General features: G+C 37.1%; 1 protein-coding gene across 1 annotated transcript in view; it reads right to left on the bottom strand.

Moving 5' to 3' along the window:
- Nucleotides 1-4160: 4160 nt before the first annotated feature.
- NBAS (NBAS subunit of NRZ tethering complex) overlaps nt 4161-26932 on the bottom strand; it is a 160150-nt gene continuing 137378 nt past the window's right edge. Inside the window, exons 50-52 of the mRNA XM_042823108.1 lie at nt 22691-22835; nt 16160-16288; nt 4161-5327 (exon numbers count right to left, since the gene is read on the bottom strand). Of these exons, the coding sequence (XP_042679042.1) occupies nt 5052-5327; nt 16160-16288; nt 22691-22835 (550 nt within the window). The 3' untranslated portion in view covers nt 4161-5051. The remainder of the gene's footprint in view (nt 5328-16159; nt 16289-22690; nt 22836-26932) is intronic.

Below are 26932 nucleotides of genomic sequence, written 5' to 3'. Positions count from 1 at the left end.
AAAAGGAGACTAATAATAAAGGTGTCAAGGCATGCCGATAAAGACATTTTTTGTATTAAAGTGACAGCTGCATGAGAACGAACCTCTTGGAAGTCTTAATGAAACTTTCTGGTTGGGTGATAAACTGGTAAATAGAATCCAATTTGTAAGTGCAGGATGATGTAACAAAAGGAAAAAAAAATCTTAAAATTTTAAGCTGCACAAACGTAGAAAGCAGTGTAATCCCAGATGACTCCTAACAATGTAGAATGAGAGCTCAGGGTCATAATGAATAATGCTATGCGAAAACTGCTTTCAGATGCTCCGTAACAGTCAAATGATCAACTTGACAAACATTTTTATGGCCCCTTATGAACATTTCATGTGTCTGCAACATTCTGTACAAAAAAAAAAAAAAAAAAAAAAACTGAATGCAAAAATTATAGAGAAAAAAAAGCGGAGGACCAAAGAGTATGTAGAAATGAAGAAGTACAGGGGGACTGAATAGGCTGGAAAAGACACGGCTGAGTATGTTATGGTGTATAAAAACAGAGAGGGTTAACAACGTTCTTTTTTTTATTATTGTTGTTACTTATTTTTCCTTTTTTTCTGAGAGAAAAACTAGGGGCACAATTTGAAACAAATGGAATATGAAAACATATCAAAGTGGGGTGGATCTTCAATTGCGTAAATGTGGGAACCTGCAAATTTTTAAGCAGCAACACATGTAGCTACATATGCTACAATAATAATTCTTTTCTGAAATATGAAGCAGTGGTAGTTTTGCGTTCATTCCCTTCCTCCAGTCTATCACCATCAGTCAGTACAATAAACCAGCAAGGTGGTAGTCACATGGGGTTTTGCAGTGAAATATAACCTTAGCAAAATCTTTGCCTTGGCTCCTTTCCCATGTACTTCAGTCGTGGTTGTTTGATGTCACCCTGACCTCAATGTGCTTTCCAACTGGAGCTTCCTGGTTCAGTACCCATCTGCTGAGAGATGAGAGCAGGTAGCATATTCAGTTCCTGCATGGTTTACTGTCATCCTACCCTTTTGCATAAGCACATCCTTTGGGAGAAGAGCTGGATGAGCATCTTCCTTCTGATAAGCAAATGGTCCAAGGTGTTACCTCACACAGTTTTCTGCTAAGAAAAGCATAGTAAAGTCTATGGGCCACTTTGTGAAATTTGACCTTGTAGAGAATATTCAACAAGATTGCTGTTTTGAAGGGAAAGTAGAGGTAACTAAAACAAGCTTGAAAAATGAGTGTGTTTCTCAAGTGTAGAAGTTTTTACCCTCATGATGAAGGTATCCATATTCAGGAATTGTTACACAAGGAAACTAACTGAATCAAACACAGCTACTCCAAGCACTGAATTGCACTGTTTATAGATACAAAAGTGAGCACTCTGCATTGCGTTGCTGTGACATATTGTCTTCAATTACGACATCTAGCAGAGAAAGACACTGTGAGTTATGATCTTCCCAAATCCCTGGTTCTACTTATCCACAAGGAATGTGACATATTTTGCTACTTTGATGCTTCTTGAAGATGCAAACCTTAACCAGTGTTTTTCTAGCAAAAAAGGATTAAAAACAACAACAAAAAAAACAACCTCACCACAACAAACAAACAAATCAAATGAACTGACAAAATTGAACAGTCTCAAGTGCCAGTTCAGCTCTTCTGTGTTGTGTTGAATACTATTATCGAGGTGATTTCCTTAGCCTTTTAAAAAAATATCCAAGAAACAACACAGTATTATTTGTTAGCATATCTTGGTCACTCCATGGCCTCAAATATAAAACATTCTACTAAAACGCTAGCACTGGATCCTTTACACATATCCTTTTTATGAGTTTTTTTTTTTTTTTTTTTTTTTTTTGGAAGATATACTAAGATAGGCTACTTATTTTTGGATGTATATACTAAAGTGTTCATTATTGGTGCAAGTTCTGTATACAGAATAAATCAAGAGTAGTGGTGGCTAGAGGGAAAGCATTTCTCATGGATTTGTAACCGCAGCAAAACAGAACACAGAAAATCAATACAGCTCATTAGAACTTTAACTACAGCTCAGCTCTATAGTGACACTAAACACTAACTTTTCGTGATCCTGAAAGAGCAAAGTCAGAAAACTCAGCCATGAGCTTACCTACGAACCTGAGAACACAAACAGACCAAAGAAGAAAACATCATGAAGTACAGAAATGTCTTCTACAGAATAATCCAAAGTTCTCTTGCCAGAGATATGTCATCCAGTTTGTCTACATCTACTGATTTTCAATTACATTTCATTTTCGAAACTCTTTGAAAGGGCAGATAGTATCAGGACAAGGGGAAATGGTTTTAAGTTGAGGGAGGGAAGATTTAGGTTGGACGTCAGGGGAAAGTTCTTTACAGAGAGAGTGGTGAGGTGCTGGAACAGGCTGCCCAGAGAGGTTGTGGATGCCCCGTCCCTGAAGGTGTTCAAGGCCAGGTTGGATGGGGCCTTGGACAATCTGGTTTAATATTAAATGTGGAGGTTGGTGGCAGGGGGAGGGGGGGGGGGTTGCTTTGTGCTTCGCAGTCCTTGAGGCCCCTTCCAACCCAAGCCATTCTATGTTTCTATGTTTTTCTAAGCTTTTCCCTTCTCTGCAGTTCCAGTACACTTTGCTGCACCAGACTCAGGTCTCTTGAGACTGTGTTAGAAAGCAAAATTAAGGCAACATAACTGAATAATATACATTTGAATTTGGTATGTAGCACATCAGATACATGGATGAGATAATCTTCTTTAAAACACTGAAGGATAGCCGTAACCAGCTAGTACAAAAGAAGCTAATAATCTTAATTAAAGTACTCTTAAAAATCTCATTCTGAATGCTAAAGGAAGGTGAGAAAGCAAACACCTGAACGCTTTTCACAAAGCATGAGTGGAGACAACAAAACAGATCCTAAATCAAAGACAGAGCTAACAAGAATCAGTTATAGTTCCACAAATATATCAACACCCACTGCTAAACTCTGAAACCTAGGAAAGAACTCAGTAATACAAATGTGTTATGAAACAACTCTTCAAGCTCTTAATCCACTCCTCTCACTTTATGATTCAAGCTGGCATTAGGAAAAAGGGAGATTTAGAAACTGTCTCAATATAGTCAGCTTATTAATACGCTGCATAATGACGGGCCTGCCTATGCCAAAAAACAAAATTCAGAAACAAAGGTTTTTGCTGAAGCACAGAGCAAACACAGCTAACTAGCCCCTTCTGTCGCTGCTAGGATTTGCTTAAACTGTTATATCATATTCTGAGGTTGCAGAGAGCTTATTTGTTAGTAGTGACAGCCTGACCCTGAGCTCACATTGCAGGTCCCTACAGCACTATTTGCCAGGATTTCCCCATCTTTCCACAGTGCTCAGCATGAAGACACCCAACCCAGGTCACCAGCTCGAGCTTAGCGCTAGTCAGCACTGAAGGTGATTAATTCAGGCCTGCCCAAGACCCGCAGAGGTGTCAGGCAGCTGGGCAGTGGCTATGATGACTGAAGTTTATTTCTGAAATCCCTCTGTCTTGCACTCACATCACCTATCTCCATGTCATATGAAAGCTTGGAACACTGGCACCCACACTGAATTCTGACTGTTACCAATATTAACTGAATCTATCACCATTGTCTGTACTGTAGGCACGATACTTCCATCATTCAATTGTGAACTGCAATCACTGCACGAGAATGTGTTCGCTGTTGCTGGGTTATTTTTCTTCATTTTTATTTGAAGAGAGCAGAGCAGTCTATGAAGGACTCCATATGGCATTCCAGTACGTACAAGAAGGTTATTATCTACATAGTGGAGCCAGGTTCTTCACAGCATGCATGGCAAGAAAATGAGAGAAATGGCAGAAGCTGCATCAAAATGGCTTTGAAATCTTTATATACATATCTCCTCTTGTTTAACATGGGGACATCCTGCCTGGCAGAGTTGCACTGACCCCATCCTTGGCAGGTTTCAAGACTTGATTGAATAAAGCCCTGAACAACCTGTTCTGACATTAAAGGAACCCCATTTGAGGAGGATGGACATCTCCTCCTGGACGATGGACACTTCCAACCTGTGTGATCCTACGGTGTCTAAAGTTTCTGTGCATTATAACATAAAAACTATATCTGAACACAAAATTAGGCCAAAGATTTACAGATCCATTTTAACAACAAATTTATATTAACATATGGAACATCAAAACCTTACAGTAGTGCAGACAACGTAGTAGATGGACAATTCTCTTGTTAAAAAAATCTTAGAAAATAAATCAACAATCCGTTGACTAATTAAAACAAAAAGGCATTTGGAAACCAACCCACCTTTGTAATTTTTCAGAAATCAAGTAAAATACTTTGAAAGTGCTTTCACACAAAAAGTAGGAATAAACGTCATGGATTTGAGATGGAGCTTCCCAAACTGCAGAGAAAAACACTTCTAAGATTAAAGCAGTATACAATCATAGGAAAGTCCAGCTTGTCCTTACAAATAAACTAAGGAGAAATGGGAATTTCAGAAAAAGAGGCAAAAGAGAGAAAAGAAGAAAAAAAGAGATGCTACAATAAATGTAAAATATTTTACTTACTGCAAACAACATTGCACAATACCAAACTCTAAGGTTTTGAAATTCTCAGGAATTACTTTCCATTGTGATACTTTGTTCCATACATCTTTATATTTTTACATTAGTTTTACATTATGACAAGAGTAAATTACATACAGAGATTAAGACAAATTGTATATAACCCATCAGATTACAAACCTTTCATTTACATGTCAAAGTGTAATCATTTAACATTCCTCTCTGGTAAGAAAACTTTATCAGGTTCACTGTTGTGCTAGTTGTATTACACAATTACACTGTCTACACCAATAATTTTTTTAAACCATTAGAGGTATATGGAACTGCACTGTAAATGTGCTATTCGCATTTTCTTCAAAACATAGGTAACGATAGCTAACTTTGTTATTTTGTTACTAGAACAACAATTTCTCCCTTTTGTAGAAGGCCTCCAGAGTAAAGCCAGACAAATCAATAAATCCAACATTATTAAATCCAATGCTGAATAGTCTGGAGGGCAGAAGTAAAAGTCCTGAGTGCAGGATGAGTTCCTCGATAAGACAGCAAGAGAGATCCTGCCTCTGCGTTGAACCCTGCTTCTTTAAGTTGTTTTGCTGTTTCCTCTACATCCCAGCCTCCTTCTGCCTGGTTAGCCAGCAAGTGGTCAATAAGGCGAGGATAGAAGGCAGTTGATATGCACTTTACCACCAATTTGGCATTGAGGAGCAAGGAAAGTATTTCAGCATCACAATTGGAATCATCCACCTACAAAGAATGAAAAATCCATAGTAATTAAAAATGAATTACCAGATACATCTATCAACCAGAACATGCTATGACTGTTCTAACTGCACAGTGTGACCTTGAAAGCAAGATGATACACAACTCTGAATGGATTAATAACAACACTACATACTTTGCATACTTCTGAACACATACAGATGTATTTTTACGTAGGCTGAGAGCAGGGCCTGTTTAGCTGGGCGAAGAAAAGACTGACGGGATCTTATTAATGAGTACAAATATCTTAAGAGAGAGTATCATCAAGATAGGGCCACACTGTTGCTGTGGTGGACAGGACAAGAGACAACAGGCTCAAACTGAAACACAGGAAGTTCCATGTACATATGAGAAAAAAACTTCACCCTGAGGGTGACTGAGCACTGAAACACATTACTCAGAGAGGTTATGTCTCCTTCTTTGGGATTTTCAAAACCTGCCTGGATGTGATCCTGCCCAGTGTGCTGTAGGTGACTCCACTTGAAGCACAGGAGGGTTGGGCTAGATGACCCCAAGTGGTCCCTTCCAACCTCAACCATTCTGTGATTCTGTGATCTTTAACAGTTTAATTACATTAGGATAAATATTTGTCCTGTATGAAGTTAAGGAATAAGAATGCTTAATAACCAGGGTAGGATTACATGAAAGGTTTACACTGAGTTCTCAGTGCCCAGAGTGCAGAACGGACCACATCACTTACCTCCTTATTAATAAGGACACACTGGGGAAGGTCAGAGCAGAACACACCATATTTTAGTCACTTTTATTAATATGACACATTGCATTTTATACTGACAGCACTCTCAAAATCAAGCAGATTTTCCAGAAGAATATTTCCAAAAAATATTTGGAGCACACATCTCTGTGAGACACCGCAGGAAAAGCTGGCTATTTGATACATTAGAGTACACACTCACTCGAAAATCTAGTCTATCAGTTTACAAATAACTGAGTACATTAAACTCTATTTGAACTAATTTTGATCAAAGCATTTTCTATGTTCCATGAAATGCATTGTCATTTTAATCAGTTAGGGTGTCATGACGCTCAAATAAATGCAATAAAACAATGCAAATAATGCAAAAAGGACCAAAACAGCAGTAGACAATTCTGAATTTAATGACTGCATCCTATCAACTTACAAATATAGTAGATAAATGCTTGCATTTACAAAAAAACAAACAAACACAAAACAAAACCTATATTGAAAGTTTTTTTTTTTTCGCTTTTTTCTATAATAATGATGCCTTATACACTTCATACCCACATACCAACAAATAATAAAAACCCAATAATCCAGTGATTTGGCACCACTTGAAGACCCATTCAGCTACGACTACTGTATACTGAAAGACTTGCCAATAATACTTGAGAATTTAAACAATTTTTAATCTAATTATCATTAAAAAACATTTAACCCTGAATCTTTTCAGACATTTAACATTTATCTGTCTCTGTCCAAACTAAAACAGTACAAAGCTTTGCTTCCTCTTGTTCATATGTAATGGGCAGCACTCATTCTCTGCCCCTAGCTTTACCAGGAGCACACACTGTAAGAGGTGCTTCTGACTTCTGACTGAAGCTTCCACCACTATCACTCTGTAATAGCAACAATTTGCAGGGAACTTATTTACGTACTTTCCAGAAAGACCAAACATAACTATAATCTATCAGTCAAGAAAACCAAACTTACTGGTGAGTATCTTTCTCGCACACATACATTGTGTGTACGATGTACACCAGTTAGGGACCATGTCATGTGGGAGATTACTCCTTACAGTTTCCCTGTAGGGGCAGTCAAAGAAACAGGATCCTCAATGCATAAATCACATCAGGTGTGTGACCTTCCCTTAAATGCATGGCATTACAAGACTCAAGTTTTGTTACCTTGTTTGAGAGTACTGATATTTGTATGCAGAGGAACTGTCTTCATAAGGGACCATCAGGAGCTCACAGTATTGAAGTGGATGAGAAAACTACCACTAACTTTAGAAGAAAGAACTTCCTTCAAAGCAATAACAAACTCTTTTAGAAGAAAGGTCTTTACTGAATCTAAACAATTTTAGACTGATTAATATGTTTGCCTTCTGTGAGAGGAAAAGTCAGTATAAAATCAAAACCATGTATATGCTAAGAAACAGTAATAATTTGTTGCTCTATTCTGGAAAAGATGTACACTATAGAGTATACATACAATTTAAAAAGGGAAAAATAGAATACATTAAATATCAAAGCATGAAAAGAAACTGTATTTCATCAATCACAAAGCCTCAGATAACCGCTGCTAGGTGTGAGTGCAGCTCATCTCCAGACAGCTGTTTATCATATTTAGTAACACATGATTATTCCTTTTAGTTTATAAGTTTTCCAGAAAAAGAGAATGACTTTATTTATATTATTCAAGAAGATAGTTTGCTGTTTTGCCCTCACACTACTTTTTCTATTAATTCATTTAAGTGCTTTTCTTTCCATTGAAATCTTAGACAGCTTCCTTCAAGTCCTCAGTATTTTTCTAAATTGAGAGGTTGGAGAAATCTTCTGCTGCACCTCTGTGCTCCATATGCTCTATTCTTGACCACTACATAGGGCACAGCTTTACTAAGCACTTCACTGTTTGATTTTATGGACATAAACCACAAACAATAATTACAGTAATAACAACAGATGGGAAGTCTAATTTAAATTAAGTTTTTCAGGCTACTATTCTGCTAATGGAAAGTCCTACAGATTAATGTAATTTAATGTGCTAAAAATCTACAAATTGGAGAGAGACAAGTATGAAAGTAGTACATCTTTTTTCAACATAAAAATGTTAAAACATTGCAGCTACACTATGGACATGAAGACGTCCACAGACGTAACACAGAAGTAGAGCAATTCGCCTGTACTCATGCATGAAAAAGACTGCTGTGTATTTATACACAACAAAAGAGCAGACAAAATGCTCTTGTTCGTGTCTGACAGCCCATACATAAGATTGAATTGCCTGGTAGGTTGAAACTGATCAAGTGAATTCAAGGCTGTCTGAAAGTATGGTAAAAGGGGAAATCTTTGAAAGGTATTTAGCTGCAGGTGACTGGATGGAGACATAAGATGGCAACAGTCCAGAAAGCCAATTGTAGCCTGGGCTGCTCCTAAAGCAGCATGATCAGCACGTTAGGGAGATGATTCTCCTTCTCTGCTCTGATGTCAGGGGGCCCCACCTGGAGTACTGTATTCAGTTCTAGGGCCCACAATGTGAGAAGAACATGACACAGTTGGAATGGGTCCAGAGGAGGCCACAAGGACTATCAGAGGACTGGAGCACCTCTCCTACAAAGAAAGATTGAGAGTGTTGGGCTTGTTCAACCTGAAGTAGAGAAGGATCTCGGGAGTGACCTTATATAGCAGAATTCTAAGTACCTTAAGGAAGTCTAAAGAAATCAGGGAGTGTAGCAATAAGAAAAGAGGTTTTAAACTAAAAGAGGAGAGACTTAGTTTAGATATAAGGAAATAATAACTTCTTTAAAGAGAGAGTGGTGAGGCACTGGAACGGGCTGCCCAGAGAGGCTGTGGATTCCCCAGACCTGGAGGTGTTCAAGGCCAGGTTGGATGAGGCCCTGGACAGCTTCTTCTAGCAGATGGTATCACTGCCCATGGCAGGGGGGTTGAAACTAAATGACCTCTAAGGTCCATTCAAGCCCAAACCATACTATGGTACTATGATCCTATAAGCATCTCCTTTTAACACATTCCCTGGGACCAAGGCCACTCCTGTTCTGTACTACTTTGGTAAATCTAAGTGGAAGCTTCAAACGAAGTTAACAGGATTCCAAATAAAGAGAAGACAACAGTTTTGATAAAAACTGTTGTAGTCTTTGGCAAATGATACTGCAGAATGTAATAGCTCATCCAAACTCAAAGGGAAAACTGGGCAAAACTGAGGAAGAAAATGACTAGCAGTTACTCAGTACGCAAATACATATGACTGAAAATAACTGGAAGCTGTAAGGATAGTTCAGAATAAGAACATACACGTACAGCCTTCTGTGTGAAGTAATGGCATTGGTGGATAAAGGACAACTGGTCTTTACTTGTCTAGCTGGGATTCTGCAAGGCCTTTGACATGGTCCCACAAGACATCCTTATCTCTAAACTGAAAAGATACTGATTTGAAAGGTAGACTATTGGAAGATAAGGAATTGGCTGGAAGGTCACAGCCAGAGGGTTGTGGTCCATGGCTCTGTGACCATGTGGAGGCCAACGGTGCTCCACGAGGTTCTCTCTTGAAACTCATGCTCTTCAACATGACCTGGGCTGTGAGATTGAGTGCACTCTCAGCAAGTTTGCTGATGACACTAAACTGAATGGTGCTGTTGATAGAACAGAAGGAAATAATGTCATATAAAGGGACCTGGACAGGTTTGAAAAGTGCCTAAGTGAATCTGATGAGGGAGACTAGCTTTTTTACATAAGCAGACAGTGATAAGTGAAGGGGAAATTATTTTAAACTAAAAGGATGGAGATTTATGTTGGATGTGAGGAAGAAATTCTTTACTCAGATCGTGATGAGGCACTGGAATAGGTTGCTGAGAGAAGCTGTGGATTCCCCATTCCTGGAGGCATTCAAGGTCAGGCCCTGGGCAGCCTGATCTGATGGATGGCAACTCTGCTCACAGCAGGGGGAGTGGAACTGGATGGTCTTTAAGGCCCTTTCAACCCAGGCCATTCTATGATTCTGTGATTCTGTTTCTTCTGCTTTTACTCTTCACTAGACTTGTAATTATTCCCCCTCTGTCAGAGCCAGGACACTGATCTAGATAGACTTCTGATCCTCAAAATTGTACATGTTTACACATAAATTAAATGTTATTTTTGCTTTCTGATAATTTTGACCATATTTCAAATATTCTTTGAATTAGCACACATTGGCTACAAGAATATCAACCTAGCATACAAACCAAATATTAACCTATAGAAAACACAAAATCTCTAAATTTACTATAGTTTCTTTTTAAAATTTTTTTGAAAGTGAATGCAGTTAAGACAATTTCTGCAAAGCAACTCTACCATCCTAGTAATAAAAAGATGTATTTTTTTTTCCAGGCAGCCAGCAAAGCAGGATCTTATTAATGAGTCGCTTCTGATCCACCTGCGTATGTAGTGCCCTTACTCTCCCATGATCACAACTGAATCTTAAAGCACTGGCTCTCGTAGGATACAGCTGATCCCCCAAAACATTGTTCCACTGATATGGAATGAAGCCGACTGCAGTTCAAGCAAATCTCAGAGGCAAAGGCATCTTCTGCCAAATAAATGCATAACCACCTTTCATCTTGTGTAAACATGAGAGTAAACCATACACCACATTAAAGTGAAACATAAAAAATATACGACAGAGAAAAAATCTTTTTATCTACCAACACTACCATGCTGAGCGTGATAATTTTTTCATTAGTGTAAAGTCCTGTTACTTTTGAAAGGCTTAAATGGGAGAAGCTTCACTTTTTCACACCCATTTCCTCTTCAGTTGGTTTTGACAGTACAAATTTAGCATAATGTTCACACAGACAATGTGCACAGATACAAGCAGAAGAAGAGGAAAGGAAATCTTGTTCTTTTTTTCCTTGTCTTACATACCTTCTTGCATATTGGCTGAAATCTACACTAATGATACACGCATTCAAGTTTTATTTCTGATGACTGCCTCACTTCTATAGACTATCAATAATTTTCCCTGCTAGAAGCTGTATTCATCTAAAATTCCAGAGGCCACATAAAAATGAAATTGCAATAGATGCACTCACCATTTCCATCACTGCATTGCTAAAGCATTCTGCTTAGAACAGGGTTTGTACATTTTATCCAAATATCTCTCTGATGCAAAATTTATAAAAGGGTCTACATCTGCTGATGATAAATCATGCCTCAGCTGGGCCTCCCTCGACAAGCTCAGAATTGAAGACCATTCTCTCTCCACAAGTCTCAACCTTTTTCTGCATATCCTCAGCAGGACAGGGAGGAGCCAGCCTCATCCCAAAGTCTTAGGGAGGACACATTCAAGCTGTTTCTGAAACACCCTTGGCAAATGAACCCAACAAGAAGCAGCTGTACAACCAACTATGCTGACACCTGTATTTCTGAATCAGAGTGACATTTGGTGTCTTATGTTCAACTAGGTGTTGTTGGTGTATAATTAGTAAGGTTTAAGCATGCTTGCCTGGGGCTTTGCCATCAGCACAATGATGTTACCAACTGCAAATGGGCTAAGGCTTGAGGCACTCAGCTCTGCCAATATAGCAGCTCTCCTGGGCAAGCACAGTCAGGGAATCCGCGTTTTATACAGCCTTCTACGCTAAACAGGTAGGTGAAAATCAACCTTGCCACAGGTGGAAGCTCTTCTGACCTATTGGGAAGAGTAACTTGAGGCATCTAGGAAGTTTTACTGGTAATCACTGCGGCCTCTGAAAATTCAAGTGACCATAAATGAAAGAAGAAAAAAAAAAAAGTGTCCTATTCTCCAGGACTAATGCTGTATCTCATATCAGTAACTAGTATTTTTACTGTTTGTTGTTACAGTCTACCTAGACATTATACCCACAGGTGTATGATAAAAATCTCTCTGCAGCAAGAACTTCAGATAAGCAAGAGCTGGTCAGAAGGTTCCCTTTATCTAACACAGAAAGGGCCAGGTCAAAGTCTGGGCAATTCCCAGTCAACAGTTTTTTTTATGTAGGTGTGCAGAGTGTTTGGTAACAGCAATAGGCAATGTTTTATCCACAGCTTATGCACTAAAAAGCCCATGCATTATGAAATATGGAAACTAATGGAAAAATAAGAGCTGCTGATGACAGTAACAGCTAAAAAGATCTGAATCTGTTACTTCCTTGAGTATTCACTCTACATCAGAATGGATGCAAAAATGATATACATTTTATTTCTGAATGGAGTCAGCTTAGTTACAATACAAATTAAGTAAGGAGATAAGAAAATAAAGCGATCTAAAAAAAAGTCTAGAAAAGTAAATGAGAGAGGCAGAGAACTGTTAGGTGAAATACATATAATTTCACAATATTTATCTTAAAAGATAAGCCGTATAAAGAGAGTAGTCATACAATAACATTCTATTAATCTCCTACATTCTTCATAATTTTTCATACTATATTTTTCAATAGATTATTTTGTAAAGGTAGTCTCAGTAGTTCAGCACTGAAAGTATAGGATGTAAACGGAGACAGGTATTATTTTGGATTAACTGAAACATTTTCTGGTCCCACTTTCTATTAAAGCCTAAAGATGAATACGTATTTGCATTGATTATTTTAGTCTCATGTTATCTTTATTAACAGTATACCTACCAACAGGCAGGAGAACATTTAGTTGCTGTGTTCCAAGTATAAGTCTTTGTCAGTGAAAGATAATCAAGTGTACAGACAACATGGAAACCTTTATCAGGAAAAAAAAAAAAAGTCTGGCTTCTAAGAGTAAAATCTAAGTTTCATTGGCAGTAATAAGCTTATTTAAGCAAACTTCTTACATTTTCAATTATTTTTTAAAATTATTTGTATACCACAACAGAGGAAGACTGGTAATTTCTATTATCAAAAATAGGCAATTGGCAGTTTATAAAAAGATGCACAATAAAAAGTGAAGTCTGCAATTTCAAAAGAGCTTACACAAAATCTTGGTTGTTTTATTATAGGCAAAAGCTACACAACTCTTAGTATCAGCACTTCAGCATCATCCTTTTAACTGTAAACATCCATAAAGCTGTCAGCAACATAAAACAAATGGCTAACTAATACATCGTATCAGCAAGTGCTGTACTTTTCTCACAGTCATGTTTGTGAGCTGTTGTTACACTATGTCAGGGAATCAATAGCTATGATTTCCCTTTGCCAGATGTTATTTGTCCTTTTCCTATTTAATGGAAGCAGAAATGGGCTTCCTATAAAAAAAAAAAAAAAAAAAATCACTAAAAAAAATTTACGAAAGCATTAACAGCTCTTTTACTGTTACTAAAAAGCAGAAAAAAAAAAAAAAAAATTATGCATACAAAATTATACTGAATAAACACTGACATAGCCAAATGCAATACGTATGCACTTCTACTTAGCTAGCTCCAAAAGTAATGCCTCTATTTATCATGGAACCTACAACAGATACAAAGACCACAATGACACTATTTAATAGAGCAAATTCTCAGCTACAAAGCACCACAATCAGCTATGCATTTTTGCCAGTGATGAACAAGAACCTGTATGCCACAATCATAACAATCTGCACCAGCCAAAGCAATCTGCTGTTGCTGTCACCACTGCAGAAATGCACCACCCATCTCCTCACTGTGCCTACATCCACTGTTGGGTCTCCACAAATGTTGAGCAAGTGTAGATGAATGCCAATAAGTTCCACTTTTTCTACATGGAGGAATTTAATGACACACATTTGCTTCATATACACTTCCACGTCAGATGCCATTGTGTCAGAGTGCCCCTCTGCTGCCATCTGTCACATGGCAACAACATGCAATGGGATATTGATGGAAAGATTCAACCTCTGCTGTCACAAAATCAACATCCACCTCTGGTGCTGTGGGCCACAACGATAGAATAGGAGGCATTACTTTCAGAGCAGCCCTTGTAGTTGGTAACACACCAACTTCTGCAACAATATGAGATTTGTATATAACAAGGAATGAATGATAATTCCTACACCATACAGGAAAAGTCTGTGCTACTTCCTTTTCCTCACATCCTACGTTCAAATACTGGGTAAATTATGTTTCATAGTATGAAGCCAATAATACATTTTCATTGAATTATGATTAAATATTAGACCAAAGCTAAATGCTTTAGAATTCTAGGTTATGTACCATTATTATGGAGGTATATGCTCATATTAATATTGAATTAGAAAGAAAAATTAGAAATGGCTTATCAAACTACCTTCTCCTAATCAAAAATAACATAATTTCAGGAATGCATAGGTGTATGTACCAAGCTTTATATTACTGAGAAGATAATATGGTTCCTACTCCTAAAACTTCAATAAAACCTAATCGGACTAGAATGTAAAAAATCGAATGCTGCAGCACATTGGAAAGAAGAGGCCAGTTAATAGAGCAATACAATTAGCAGCCATTCAGAAGGTGCTACTGCACAGCACTGGGCTTGAAAAGTAGTTAAATAAAATGTACTCAGACATAAAACCCTGCTGGGAAGCTTGCGAGCTAGTCACTAACTCAGCAGCTTTCATCTGTTAACAAGAAAGTCAATTTTAAAAGGTTAACAGAACATATACATGAAAAGGTGGATGCATTGAGTGGCCAGATGCTTTTCTATAAGATCATCTTGTTTCTTAAAAACAATTAGAAACCAAAATCTACAGCTGTAGGTGTTAAACAAACAAACAAACAAACAAAAAAGCTCACTACAGAAAACTGCATTTTGAGGGAAAAAAAACCATAATTTTTGCATTTAATTTGTGTAAGTAACAGGGAATATGGTTCTCTCCCTAGAACAAGATTTTCAACTAAGAAATACTTCAAATTCATACTAGATGTTAATTACAACAATGACATTTTGATACAAGCAGACATATACTGCATGTATCATGCCCTTCTTCCTTTCCTGCAACTGTTTTAAACATCCAGTTGCGTTCCGTGATGCTGGTGCTTCACACGTTTCAGTAATAACACTTCTTTTTTCGAAGGCAAATTAGAAACACCTAGGTGAAACAGATAAAACCTCAGGCAATTGAGAATAAAAGAGGAGTGAGACTAAGAGCAGAATCATTGGAAGAGCGAGGTGCAGAATATCCTCCCTAGGGAACAGAGGATGGTGTGAAAGCAGGGGAAATCACTGCACTGATTGTTGTAACTAAGGAATCTGAAAAACTTCTAGCAATGGATATAACTGGAGCAATCTGGACCCTCATTTATTATTTTACACTTTAATATGCAACTTACGAGTCCTCTAAGAGATGATATAAATTTCAGAAACATTGTTTTTCTTAAATAAATACTATACTTCTGGGGACCTTCAATGCAGTTATCCAGCCAGAACGAAAAGCCATTCCTCCTCTTTCGTCACAGACAGCTAGACTGCAGACCACAGCTAACAAATCAAAGCAAGTCTTTCAGGTTGTACATACACATTCATTTAAATGTTTGAAGAAACGATAATACAATGCTTCTGCCTAGGAAACTCACTTCCACAATTTTAGATTTTACTTCTTAACTGCAAAGAAAACACACAAGACAAAAAACAACAGTGTAACTTTATACAACAACTGAGAAATACACAGTAATGTATTTCACTTCTTGTCCAAGGAAGAGGTGCTATTTAGCTATTTTCACCAGAAACTGCTACAATATCAAATGAAAACGTGTTTAGAATTACACAAAATTCCCAAGCATCCATTCCTGTATCTATCTGTTCTACGGAACAAAAGGGCTCCAACAGCTCACTACAGGACAAGTTTGTCAGAAAACTGCTAACTCATTTGTTGTACTTTTATCAGTTAAAAAATAACGAGCAAGAACAGCCTCATAGAGATAACAATCTACTTTATGTAACACAATATATGTTCCATCATATTGACTTGCAATAGCATACTAGATAATTTAAAGAAAGTGTCGTCAGCTTTAATTACCTGAAGTATATATAAAAGATCTTATGAGCGCTGTGTTACTCCTGTTCTGTCAACACAATAGCTGTGGAAAACCTTAATAATGATAATGGCCTCAATAGTCTGCTTATCAAGATAGTAGGTAAGATAAGAAAACTAATTTATTACCATAAACTCTGAAGTGTGGTTAATTCAACTGCTCATACCTTAGTGACAGCTGTTATCTGCTTCAGTGCCATAGTGTGAAGATCTTGATCCATGCTCTCCACCAGTAGTTTTAGGGATGGCAGCAAGAGGGAATGGTCAAGCAGCAACAAGCATATTTCTTTTATACACTGAAAATAAAAGCAAACTCATTCAGCAAGATCTCTGGAGATATTAACATCATCATTCATACTAAAATTTATGAAAACTTTGTGCCAAATGCAGTATGAATACCAACATATGAAACAAATGAACTCCCTGATGGAAACTCTTTAGAAAGCTGAACAGACAGATTTAAAAAACAATGTACAATAAGTGGAGTGTTACATTAAGGCAAGACAAGCCTGAACCTACATTACATTCTGGAGTTTCTTAAATAGGAACAGAGAAATCACAGCCCTCTCTGGGATTAATACATTTGTGCTCAGTGAAACAGTGCAAAGCACAGGAAGAAATTTACCAGGCACCTTTGATACTTCTGTGACTCAATTATGCAAAAATGGAACAAATCAAAGAGAAAAAAACAGTATATACCACAGTGCAACACCATAAAGCTTTGTTGCAAAACTATTTCAAACTTAATACAAAGTTCTATACGTGATGAAAGCACAGCAATTCAACCTTTCTCTCTTTTACATAATTTCTTATATTTTATAAAAAAGCACAAATTTAGGATCAAAAACTGATGCAATCAAGGACTGATAACCTTTTTAAAAGCCATGTGTTTCCAAATCTGCATCTTGGACTGCAGCTTAGCAACAAAGCAAACAAAGCCATCAAACAAAAAAACTCTCATATGTAACTTGCACTTTTGTTTTCTCTCAACAGTGCAATGATTTATCCACTTCAAAAAGCATTTAGATTAACAAATTATCAGCATTCTGAGTACTATGCAACACTGTCCTCTTGAAAATATCAGCCAAATCATCCACGGGTCTCTGTTACACTACAACTTTTAGAAAAACCACAACTGCCAAATGCTCATTAAACTTTTGATAATTTCACATTGCACTGGATTTCTTTTGAGCAGTATGCTTGATATAACAAGAAATTTACTAAATGCAATCTTAGAGATTCACTCTACAAAGTCTCCTTTCCTTGAAAACATGTACCCATGGCAGTAAATGGAGCTTATGCTCAAATATTTCAAAAATAACTTGTGAATTGCAACAAACTGAACAAAACACCAGTTTTACCATACTTGGTAACTTTTTCTACCTGAAAGCCTCTCAAAGCTAAACAAAGAAGCAGCATCATAAGAAATTACCCATAAAAAGGCTCTCTAAAAGAACTCCATATTTTATGATGGTGTGTCGAAGAAAAGGAAACTAAACAAATTTTCCAATGTAACTAGGTACACTACACACTTAAAGCAGCAGGTGAAGGAGACCAATGCTGCAGGTGTTGACTGTGTTTGCTGTCTCATTGCATTGCTTTAAGACAAGGAAAACTGTATCATTCGGCAAGCAAATGCAATATTAACTTCCTTACTTTCAAAGCAATTGCATTTAACTCAGATGACGTGCCACTGTTTAGTCTGCATCTTAGATGTTTTAAGATGATGCTCTAATACTGGTTATGCATTCTAATGGGACATTTTGTGAAGCAATCTGCTTTGTTCATCACAGAGGCATAAAGGCCTCCACAGAAGAAAGAACACACTTAGCTATCCAATTAGTTTAGCAGATTTGAAGTGAAAGGTTGTTAGACTTCAGGTGGCTACCAGACGTAGTACTTGAGCATCTTTGTGCCTTATTTTAATGTGCCTAGGAGACATCAGATATCCAGAAACAACGTTCAAATTTAGAGAACCCATAATTTCCCTTAAAGCAGAAGCACATTCCAGTGATTGTCATGCTTTCTGTTATACGCTTCTTTGTAAACTAAGAGCCTTTTATTAGCTTCTTTTCCCTGTAGAAACATCCACATCAAGTCACTTCTCTGCCTCTCATAAGATAATATACTACACTCTTTCAGTCTTCTACTTTCAGTTATTTTTTATCTCTGCACTAATTTTTGCATGCTATCTGTTCTGTCCCTCACTTTTAAGCATCATTTCAAAATGCAACTGTAATAACAAAGCATCATATTCTTATCAGTAGTTTACACATCCTCTATTTTCCTGGTACTCTTGTGACATGGCATCATGATTAATGACACACTGCTATGAAAAATCTAGTAACAAAATGCAAAAAAAAACCCAAACAAAAAACAAAAACAAAAAAAAAACAAACAAAAAAACCCCACACCTTTCTTGCTTTAGTTTTTATTAGAAGATCTCAACCAAATAAACAGTAATAATAATGGGTGAGAATTTAGCACTGAAAAATTTGTTTGATAAATAAATAAACAGGTGTTTCTAGGACTGAAAAATTCACCTGAAGCACCCACAAAAAAAATAATAAATCAAGAGACATCACCCTTGATAAGAAGATGGGCTACGTAAGACTGATAAAGAGCAGCCTGTCCTTTAGAAATAGAAGAAAAAAGACACACAAGAGGAAAAGGAATTGTAGACTTATCAGATACTAAGTCTGTGAAAATGATCAAAACATATAATGAGAAATCAAGCAAAAAATCATACAGAAAAATGCTTCTATGGGCCTTTGCAACAGGTTTCATAGTTAGGAATAAGGTCATCACTATGGTGTATTTTCAATTTTGCACGACTTTGAAAATGTCAATGAAACACTATCAGAGACACGAGGGAAATAATACATAGAACAGCCTGGTACAACTTGCAAACCCTTCCAGCAGCCTCTCTCCCTTTTTCCAACAAAGAGATGGGACAATTTGCCAAGCACAGAAGACTGTCCAAATAACACAGCCATCTCCTCGTACTTCTGTCACAAATGAATGCACTGCTACTTTGGACAAAAACTAGAAATCCAACCATTGCAGTAAGCCAACACCTGCAACACTTCTCAAGACCAAGATAAGCAGCTTTTTCTCTGCAGTAACAGTGGAATGTGGTTTGTGCTGTGGTGTGAGGCTGTGTATACAGTGGATAGGATGGTATCTGTGTCAGGGTATCTGTGACTTTCCTTCTGTCATTGCCATGAAGTAGCAGAAACTTTTGTAAAGGATTTACAAAGCAGATTTCACAGGAGTCTGCTTTTGCTTGAGCATTATTCAAAGTTTTAATGGGCAGCTTCAATAACTGGATTCAGAGTATAAGCAGTATTATGTCAGGAGACAGCACTTAAATTGAGTGCAAGCTTGCAGATAACACAAGGCTGAGTGGTGTAGTTGGCATGCCTAAGGGACAGGATACCATCCAGAGAGACCTAGGAAGGATCAAGCTGTCTTGCATTACACTGCATTACATGGGCAACCCCCATTATCAGTACGAGCTGAGAGATATAAGGATAGTGCACAGCCCTTACAAAAAAACCCAAAAAACTTGGAGGTACTAATACAGCTGGGAAGCTAAACATGAGCTAGCAATGTGATCTCACAGACCAGAAAGTCAACTGTATCCTGGGCTGCCTCAAAAGAAGCGTGGCCAGCAAGGTGAAGAAGGTGATCTGCCTCTCTGCTCTGCACTGGTGAGACCTCACCTGGAGTACTGTGTCCAGATGTGGAGTCCTCAGCACAGGAGAGACACAGACCTGTTGGAGCATGCCCAGATGAGGACCACAGAAATGATCCAAGGAATGGAACACTGCCACTGCAAGGACAGGCTGAGAGAGCTGGGGCGGTTTAGCCTGGAGAAGTAGAGGTGCCAGCAGCCTTATAGTGTCTAAAGGGGGCACTAAGAAAGAAGGGGATGGACACTTTAGCAGGGTCTGTTGTTGACAGGACAAGGGAAATGGTTTCAAACTAAAAGAGGGGAGATTCAATTTGGATATAAGGAAGTTGTTTTTTATGACAAGCACTGGAACAGAGCTTGCCCACAGAGGTGGGAGATGTCCCGGCCCTAGAGACTTGAAACATCAGGCTGGATGAGCTCTGAACAAACCGGTCTAGCCGTAGATATCCCTGTTCATTGCATGGGAGTTGGATTATATGACCTTTAAAGGTCCCTTCCAAGTCAAATGATTCTATGATTTCATGAAATTCAAAAACCTAAAGAAAAAGATCAGAATCAACTGTGAGTGAAGAAAAACATACAAAGTAAATTCATATATAAAAAGCAGAAATAATCAGCTAATAGAAAAATGTTATTCTAAGAGATAAGCACTTTACGGCCACTAGAACCTCAGCAGACTACAAAGAAGAGATTAGATGCATTCTCCCATTTAAGTGTTCAGGTTACCTGACACATGACCATGACCTAAACCTTGATAGAAAAACATATTCATGATATGAGATATTCAGAGGAGTCAAGTTCTAACACTCAGTGTAAGAAGACTTGCCCTTTTCTCAAGAAATTAACTGGGAAACACAGGAGAAGTCAGGTAGTTCAAATGTGCATTTCAAGCAAGTAAAACAATGCTTACTTCAGTGAAAAGTAATGAAGAAAAACCTATCCACTGAATAATGTAAATGAAACCAACCAAAACAAAAAGCCCACATACACAAAGATGAAAACTATGCAATTCCCTAGAAGACATTAAAAAGAATTTGGCTATTAAAAAAAAAAAAAAAGCTAAAAAGACCAGCAGGAGGAAGAATAAAGGAAAAAAGAACACTTTCTGATTAAATTTGCATCTAAAGAAATGTTTTTTCTAACTTCTAGACTATGACTTAGATCTTTTTTTCCAACACAACATTTGGTCATCAGAATGGAAATGTTATCCATGTTGATAAAATGATCTCTCCATTTTTTGAGTTCTATCATTCTAGGTTTCTTCTCTTAATCAGAGGTTTAATCAGTTAAAACACCATAACTTGCATTTGTAGATAACTACATAATTCAACATTACAGTGCAACTCCTTTTGCCATACAACATTCTAGTATTCATAGAAAAGGTTTGGAAAATTGATTCTCAAACATGAGATGAGTTTTACTAGTAATGAAATTCACACCACATCTGTATATTTACACCCATATGGAGGATTCTTCAGTATCCAGCACCTTTAAAAGACAAGGCATCTCCAGCTAAAGCCAAAAAACATTGAAACAGTGAATAAATAAATAATGGACTAGTTACAGAATTCAAGGAAAAACTCACTTCAGAAATCACATTTCATTCTTGGTAAACTGACTGCTGTAAGATAACAGCCCTCACTGAGATTAGCATTACTAATTTGATAAAGTGAGTTAGAAAATTCAACTTCAGCAAGGTTTGAAGGTTTCATGCAAAAGATAATGAGTTTATGAGCCATGATGAACCACTCAGCACCACCTAAAGAACAGCTACATGCACTTATGCCAGTCCCAAGGATACAGAAACCAGCCTTACACCAGAATTTGTATTTGGAATGAGTGAATTAGATGCATTGTTTCAGTTTAGTGATAGTTTGAATTGTGTTTTACAAGACTCTGAACTCAACTGCAATCAGTCTGACTATTCAAAAACAAACAAACAAACAAGAAAACAAAAAAACCCAACCAGTCTGTTCTCTTACAATCTTAACATCAGCTTCTTTTTCTTTTTCTTTTTCTTTTTCTTTTTTTTTTTTTTTATCATAAAGGCTATGATTGTGTGAAGATAATTACAAGGGATTAATCAACCTAGTAAAATATTCACAGGACTACTCTAAAGCTGTATGAAGTTTATTAAGCATTTCTCAAACACATTTTCGTTAATATACATTGTTTATGTACAAACACTTCAATAATTTTATCCTTCAGAGATTCTTGTCTTGACGCATGCATACGCAGTTAAGGAAGACAGAATATTATCAAAAGTAATTGCTTGAACATAAATTTTTATCACCAACACATTTTCAAGGATTTCTCACTCAACTTTTATACAGTTATGAGAGAAAATTACTGACACTTTAACACCTTTTGCCACACTGACAGTAATGCATAAATGAAGTCTTTTTAGAAATACGTGAAAGAATGCGTGCATTCCTGGGTGACCTAATCTAGGTGCTCCTGCTGCAGCAGGGCGACTGGACTAGATGATCTTTTGAGGTCCCTTCCAATTCCTGACAGCCTGTGATTCTATTAGACCTCTAATGGTCACATAACTTAACTCGTGCTTACATCAGTCAGTCTCAAAAAACTGCCCAAGATGTGATTCAAGTTCTGATTATTTTCGACAATGTACAGCCCACATCTCCACCAGGCAAGCACATATTCCATTTCAATGAAGAAAAACTTTTTCTTAGCATGTAATCAGAATTTTTGATGTAAATCGTATCTGTTGCATTTTCTTCAGTCTCTGAGCACCCCTAATAAGAGGTCTTCTGCCTCCTGTACACATTCCCTCTTCCATGTATTTAAAAAACAGCAATATTATCTCCCTCAGTCATGTCTTCTTAATGATTCCAATTCTCTCATCCTCACTGCATGTATGTATATGAACCACCTAATCATGTTACTAGCTCTCCACTGGACTTGATCCAATATGGATCATTCTGGCACTTGGGACCTCAAAACAGGACTCATATCCAGGATACTTTGCATTAAAACTTACCTCAACAGGAAGCTTGTACTTAGTGTCATACAAAGAACGGCAGATTTTCAAAACTTCATTTCCCATACTGTCCTTTTCCTCAGGTGGGTATCTCTGCAGCATAACAATAACCAGTTTCACCCATGGATTATCCTCTGCACATGATCTGCCCACAAAACACAAACAGATTTTTAATATGTATGTACAAATATATATACTTACACAGATGCACACAAAGCCTTTCAAAATCAGCAAGTTCAACCATCAGCCTGACCTACAGAGTCTCTCAACTGAACCATGTCCCTGAGTGTCACATCCACAGATCTTCTTAATACCTCTAGGGATGGGGACACTTGGGTAGCTTGTTCCAACACTTGGTAACCATGTCTGTGAGAAATTCTTCCTCATTTCCAATCAAAACCTCCCCTGGAACAACTGGAAAACATTTCCTATTATCTGTTACATGAGAAATGAGATCAACACACTCTTTGCTGCAATCCTACTTAGCCTCTTCTTCTCCAGAGCAAACACTGCTTCAATGCTCTTTGCACATGCTCAAGCAACTCAATATTCTTTTTTAATATCCTACTGAGGGACCCAAAACCAACCACAAATTCATTCAGTATCATTGTAACAGAGTCAGTCTTAAACCAAACGCAGAAATTAGACATATCTAAATTTTATCATGCACGCTGGCAGAAGCAACATTTACCATAAAGTTTAATTGCCAGAGCATTTCTTGGCGTACAGCTGCTATTTGCTAGGTCACAGAGATGTCTGGCTACTTTTGGCAGTGACAGGTGTACCTGCTAGGACTGGATCTACTGACAGAAAAGAGTAGCAGACCAAAGCTTTTAAACGAGAGCATGAAGGAATGCACCCACATTGCCATTTTGCTAACACGAATTAATTTTGTTAATCCATTTCAGTGCACCTCTAATACAGACTAAATCCATGCAGAGCAGTGTAGATCAAGAATAAAGCCACATTAACACAGCCACTATGTTCATTTGTGAGTGAAATTTGGAAGGCACAAAAAGTGGCTTAAAAATCACCTGTCAATTTCTGATCATTAATCATTTAAGTAAGGAATTGAGATTATTTTTTAATTTTTGTTTTGAAGAGGGAAAAAAAATCATAGAAGGAACAAATCTGGCAGCTTAGTCTTACAGTAAATTAAGATGCTTGTCTAGCACAAGTGGGAAGGAGCAGTGAAGTGCTTTGAAAGTGCTCCTTTTCAATGGTATTACTTAGCAGCAATTGTTGAAAGCAACATAATAGATATAACAGCAAATTGAGTCAAACAAATTGGTTGCTGACACGTAACAAGGAATAGGTCTGACAATCCAGGAGAGCATAGCTGCCGATATCTACTATTTCATAGATATTTTAAGAAAAAAACATCCACATGGAGCTGTCATTATATTCTAACACGAGACCCAGACAGAGATTCTAGAAGCGGTTAACTTTGAATGCAAACTAAATGGAAGTCATTATTTTCATTCTTTTTGACAACTTAATTGAGCTTTTCCATCAGTCACAGTCACTGAACAAACTGCTGCCATGAGTCTGGCTGGAAGCAGCACAACTCTTCTCCCTTCCAACATGAAGGGTTGAACTCAAAGAAGCCAACTTATTTGACAAGCAGAACATGATGCACTTGATCTATGAACCCCCAATAAGGTCAGGAGAAGAAAAAAAGCACAACTCCATCTTTGCCACCGGCTAAATTAATAGCTATTGCTATGTGATCCATCTCTTGCTTAAAGGCATGGAGAGTCATCATGAATTTCCATTTTTATAGCTGCTGCCTCCAGAGTACATTAAGAAAGAATTTTCCATTAGAAACAGAAAACAGAAATCATACTTGAAAGCACAGTTAGAAATAGTCAGAAAGAAACAGAACACTCAGAAAAGTTAGAAATAACAAGAAAGATGCATCTCCCATAAATAAATCTGTGTATGACAAGGCCTGAGTCAAGCATCAGACATAAATATATATTTATACAAAATTTATACAAATATAAAAGCTGACAAATAAGTATACTTTCTGAAAAAATTATTTTTTTCTTACAATTATTTTGAATACTAATAAACACACATTATCTGCCATTTCTACATAAAAGAAAGACAGTCAACAAAAATCTGACTCAGAAGTAGAATTCAGTTTTCTTTTCTGAGTGTTACCTTTGTTCAACTATAGTTAAAAAAAAAAAAAAAAACCAACAGCTAACCACTATTTCCATGTTAAGATTTATTTCACAAACTTGAAATGAATGCCTTTTTTTTTTTTTTTGTACCAAACTAAAAATGTCTTCAGAGGAAAATCTTCCATTAAGTTCAAAAAAAAAAAAAAAAAGAGTGCACTCAGCCTCTGATCCCCTAAAATCAGGTCTTCTTATTAATTATAAAAAATGCTTTTTGAATGTAGGCATTCCAAAGACCCAGGCAGAGCTTCAATTACTGGTAAGTTTTCTTTTTTTTTTTTTCCCCCCAAGACTCTATGAAGCGCTTAAAATCACTTCTGAATATGAGACGCTGTGGCAGTAAAGCATGTATGCATAACATGAGTGCAAATATCAATATTTTTAGAAGTGCTGACTGAACAACTGAGCATCTCCACTGGTTCCTCAGTCAATATGGCACAATATGATATGACAAGAACTATACAAGATCTATATATGTAGATGAAGAGTATTCCTTTGTCACAGTGACAGACTGATCTTTCTTAGAGAAGACATCTTTAGAAGAAGTGAAAATGCTACTAAAAACATCCAAACTTCAGTTTTTGGTTTTTTTTGTTTTTTTTTTTTTTTACTTCTCTGTCCTTCTGAGCTTCCATAAAACTTAAGTTTTATTTCTCAATTTTATATTCAATTATAAAATATTTCCCATTAGCTGAAAGCCAAAATTTTAAGAATTCTGATGACTCAGAGTTAAAATAGCCCAGTTCATACACGTCATTACATCTACAATAAACAATCAGTTGGCAACAGTGGTCTTCTTCTGATGCAGAAAAAAAAAAACAAGTAAGACCAAAAAAAGATTCTAATACACAGGGCTAAACAATTGGCATAACTGCTTTCACTTCTCTTCTCTGCTTAACAGTTTCTTAATACAACTTGATTTAAAAAAATGGGATTGCTGAAAAACCCACTCACTCATTCAAAAGATCCGGTTTTACTCCAACTGAGCAACCGAAGTTGGTTTTTCAGAAACCCAGATGCAGAAACATTAAAAGAATAAAATAAAATCTATGCTGGTAAAGATACTTGAATGCTATTGACATGAAATATTCAATAGAGACAAAAGAGAGAAGTACGAGTAATGCATGATGAAAAGACACCAGAGAAGAGCAGAGATTGCTGGCAGCCTTGCCAAAGATGCTGTCATAAGCACATGATAATGACTGTCACTGACAACAGAGTGACAGAAGGTTCAGATAAAGAAGGCAGAAAGTTGCAATGGTTTTGTTGTTGCTATTGTTGTTGTTTTGTTTTGCTTGTTTCGTATTTTGATCACTGGTGGGCCTCATAACTACAGCGCAGCCTCTGATTTTCAGCTGGCATGAGTTATTCCTTTTTGAAGAAAAACAATTAGAATTAATAAAATTCAAAATAATTAAAATGAAATGTAAATTATTCACAGCAGTGTATAACAAGAGGCAGTTACAAAAATCTGTCTATTTGACAAGAGCTTATAAAATGATTACTCTCTCATACTGAAGGACACTTAAGAGAGTTGTGTGTGATTTCTAAACCCTTCAAACTTGAAGTGGTAGGACTGATAGGAAGAATGGGAATAGAACATCAATTCTGAAGCATTATTAACTGCTAAAGTTTTGAGTTCTCTCAAGTTCATTTTGATGACAGCGCACCAATTACAGAAGACAAAGATCAGTCCAATAATGTTTCTGCATACCAAATATACTATCACTGTAGAAAAAAAAAACCACATTTCATACTCAAAACATTATATTTTGCAGCTTAAATTCAAATTTAGGTTAAATCCTTCTAACACATTTAACAATTATTCATTAAACACGATAAATACACACACCCAAACAAAAAAAATTCCAAAACATACCTAACTAAGCCTATAGAACTAAGTGGAGGAAAAAAGATCATAGACTCATAGAATGACCTAGGTTGAAAAGGACCACAAGGATCATTGAGTTTCAACTCCCCTGCTATGTGCAGGGTTGCCAACCACCAGACCAGGCAGCCCAGAGCCACATCCAGCCTGGCCTTGAATGCCTCCAGG

The sequence above is a fragment of the Centrocercus urophasianus genome, unplaced genomic scaffold, assembly GCF_019232065.1.
Source record: "Centrocercus urophasianus isolate 14NV4802_14NV808 unplaced genomic scaffold, USGS_Curo_1.0 seq_10, whole genome shotgun sequence".
Classification (NCBI taxonomy): domain Eukaryota; kingdom Metazoa; phylum Chordata; class Aves; order Galliformes; family Phasianidae; genus Centrocercus; species Centrocercus urophasianus.
The sequence above is the reverse complement of the archived record's forward strand: the minus strand, read 5'-3'. Positions and strand labels throughout refer to the sequence as shown.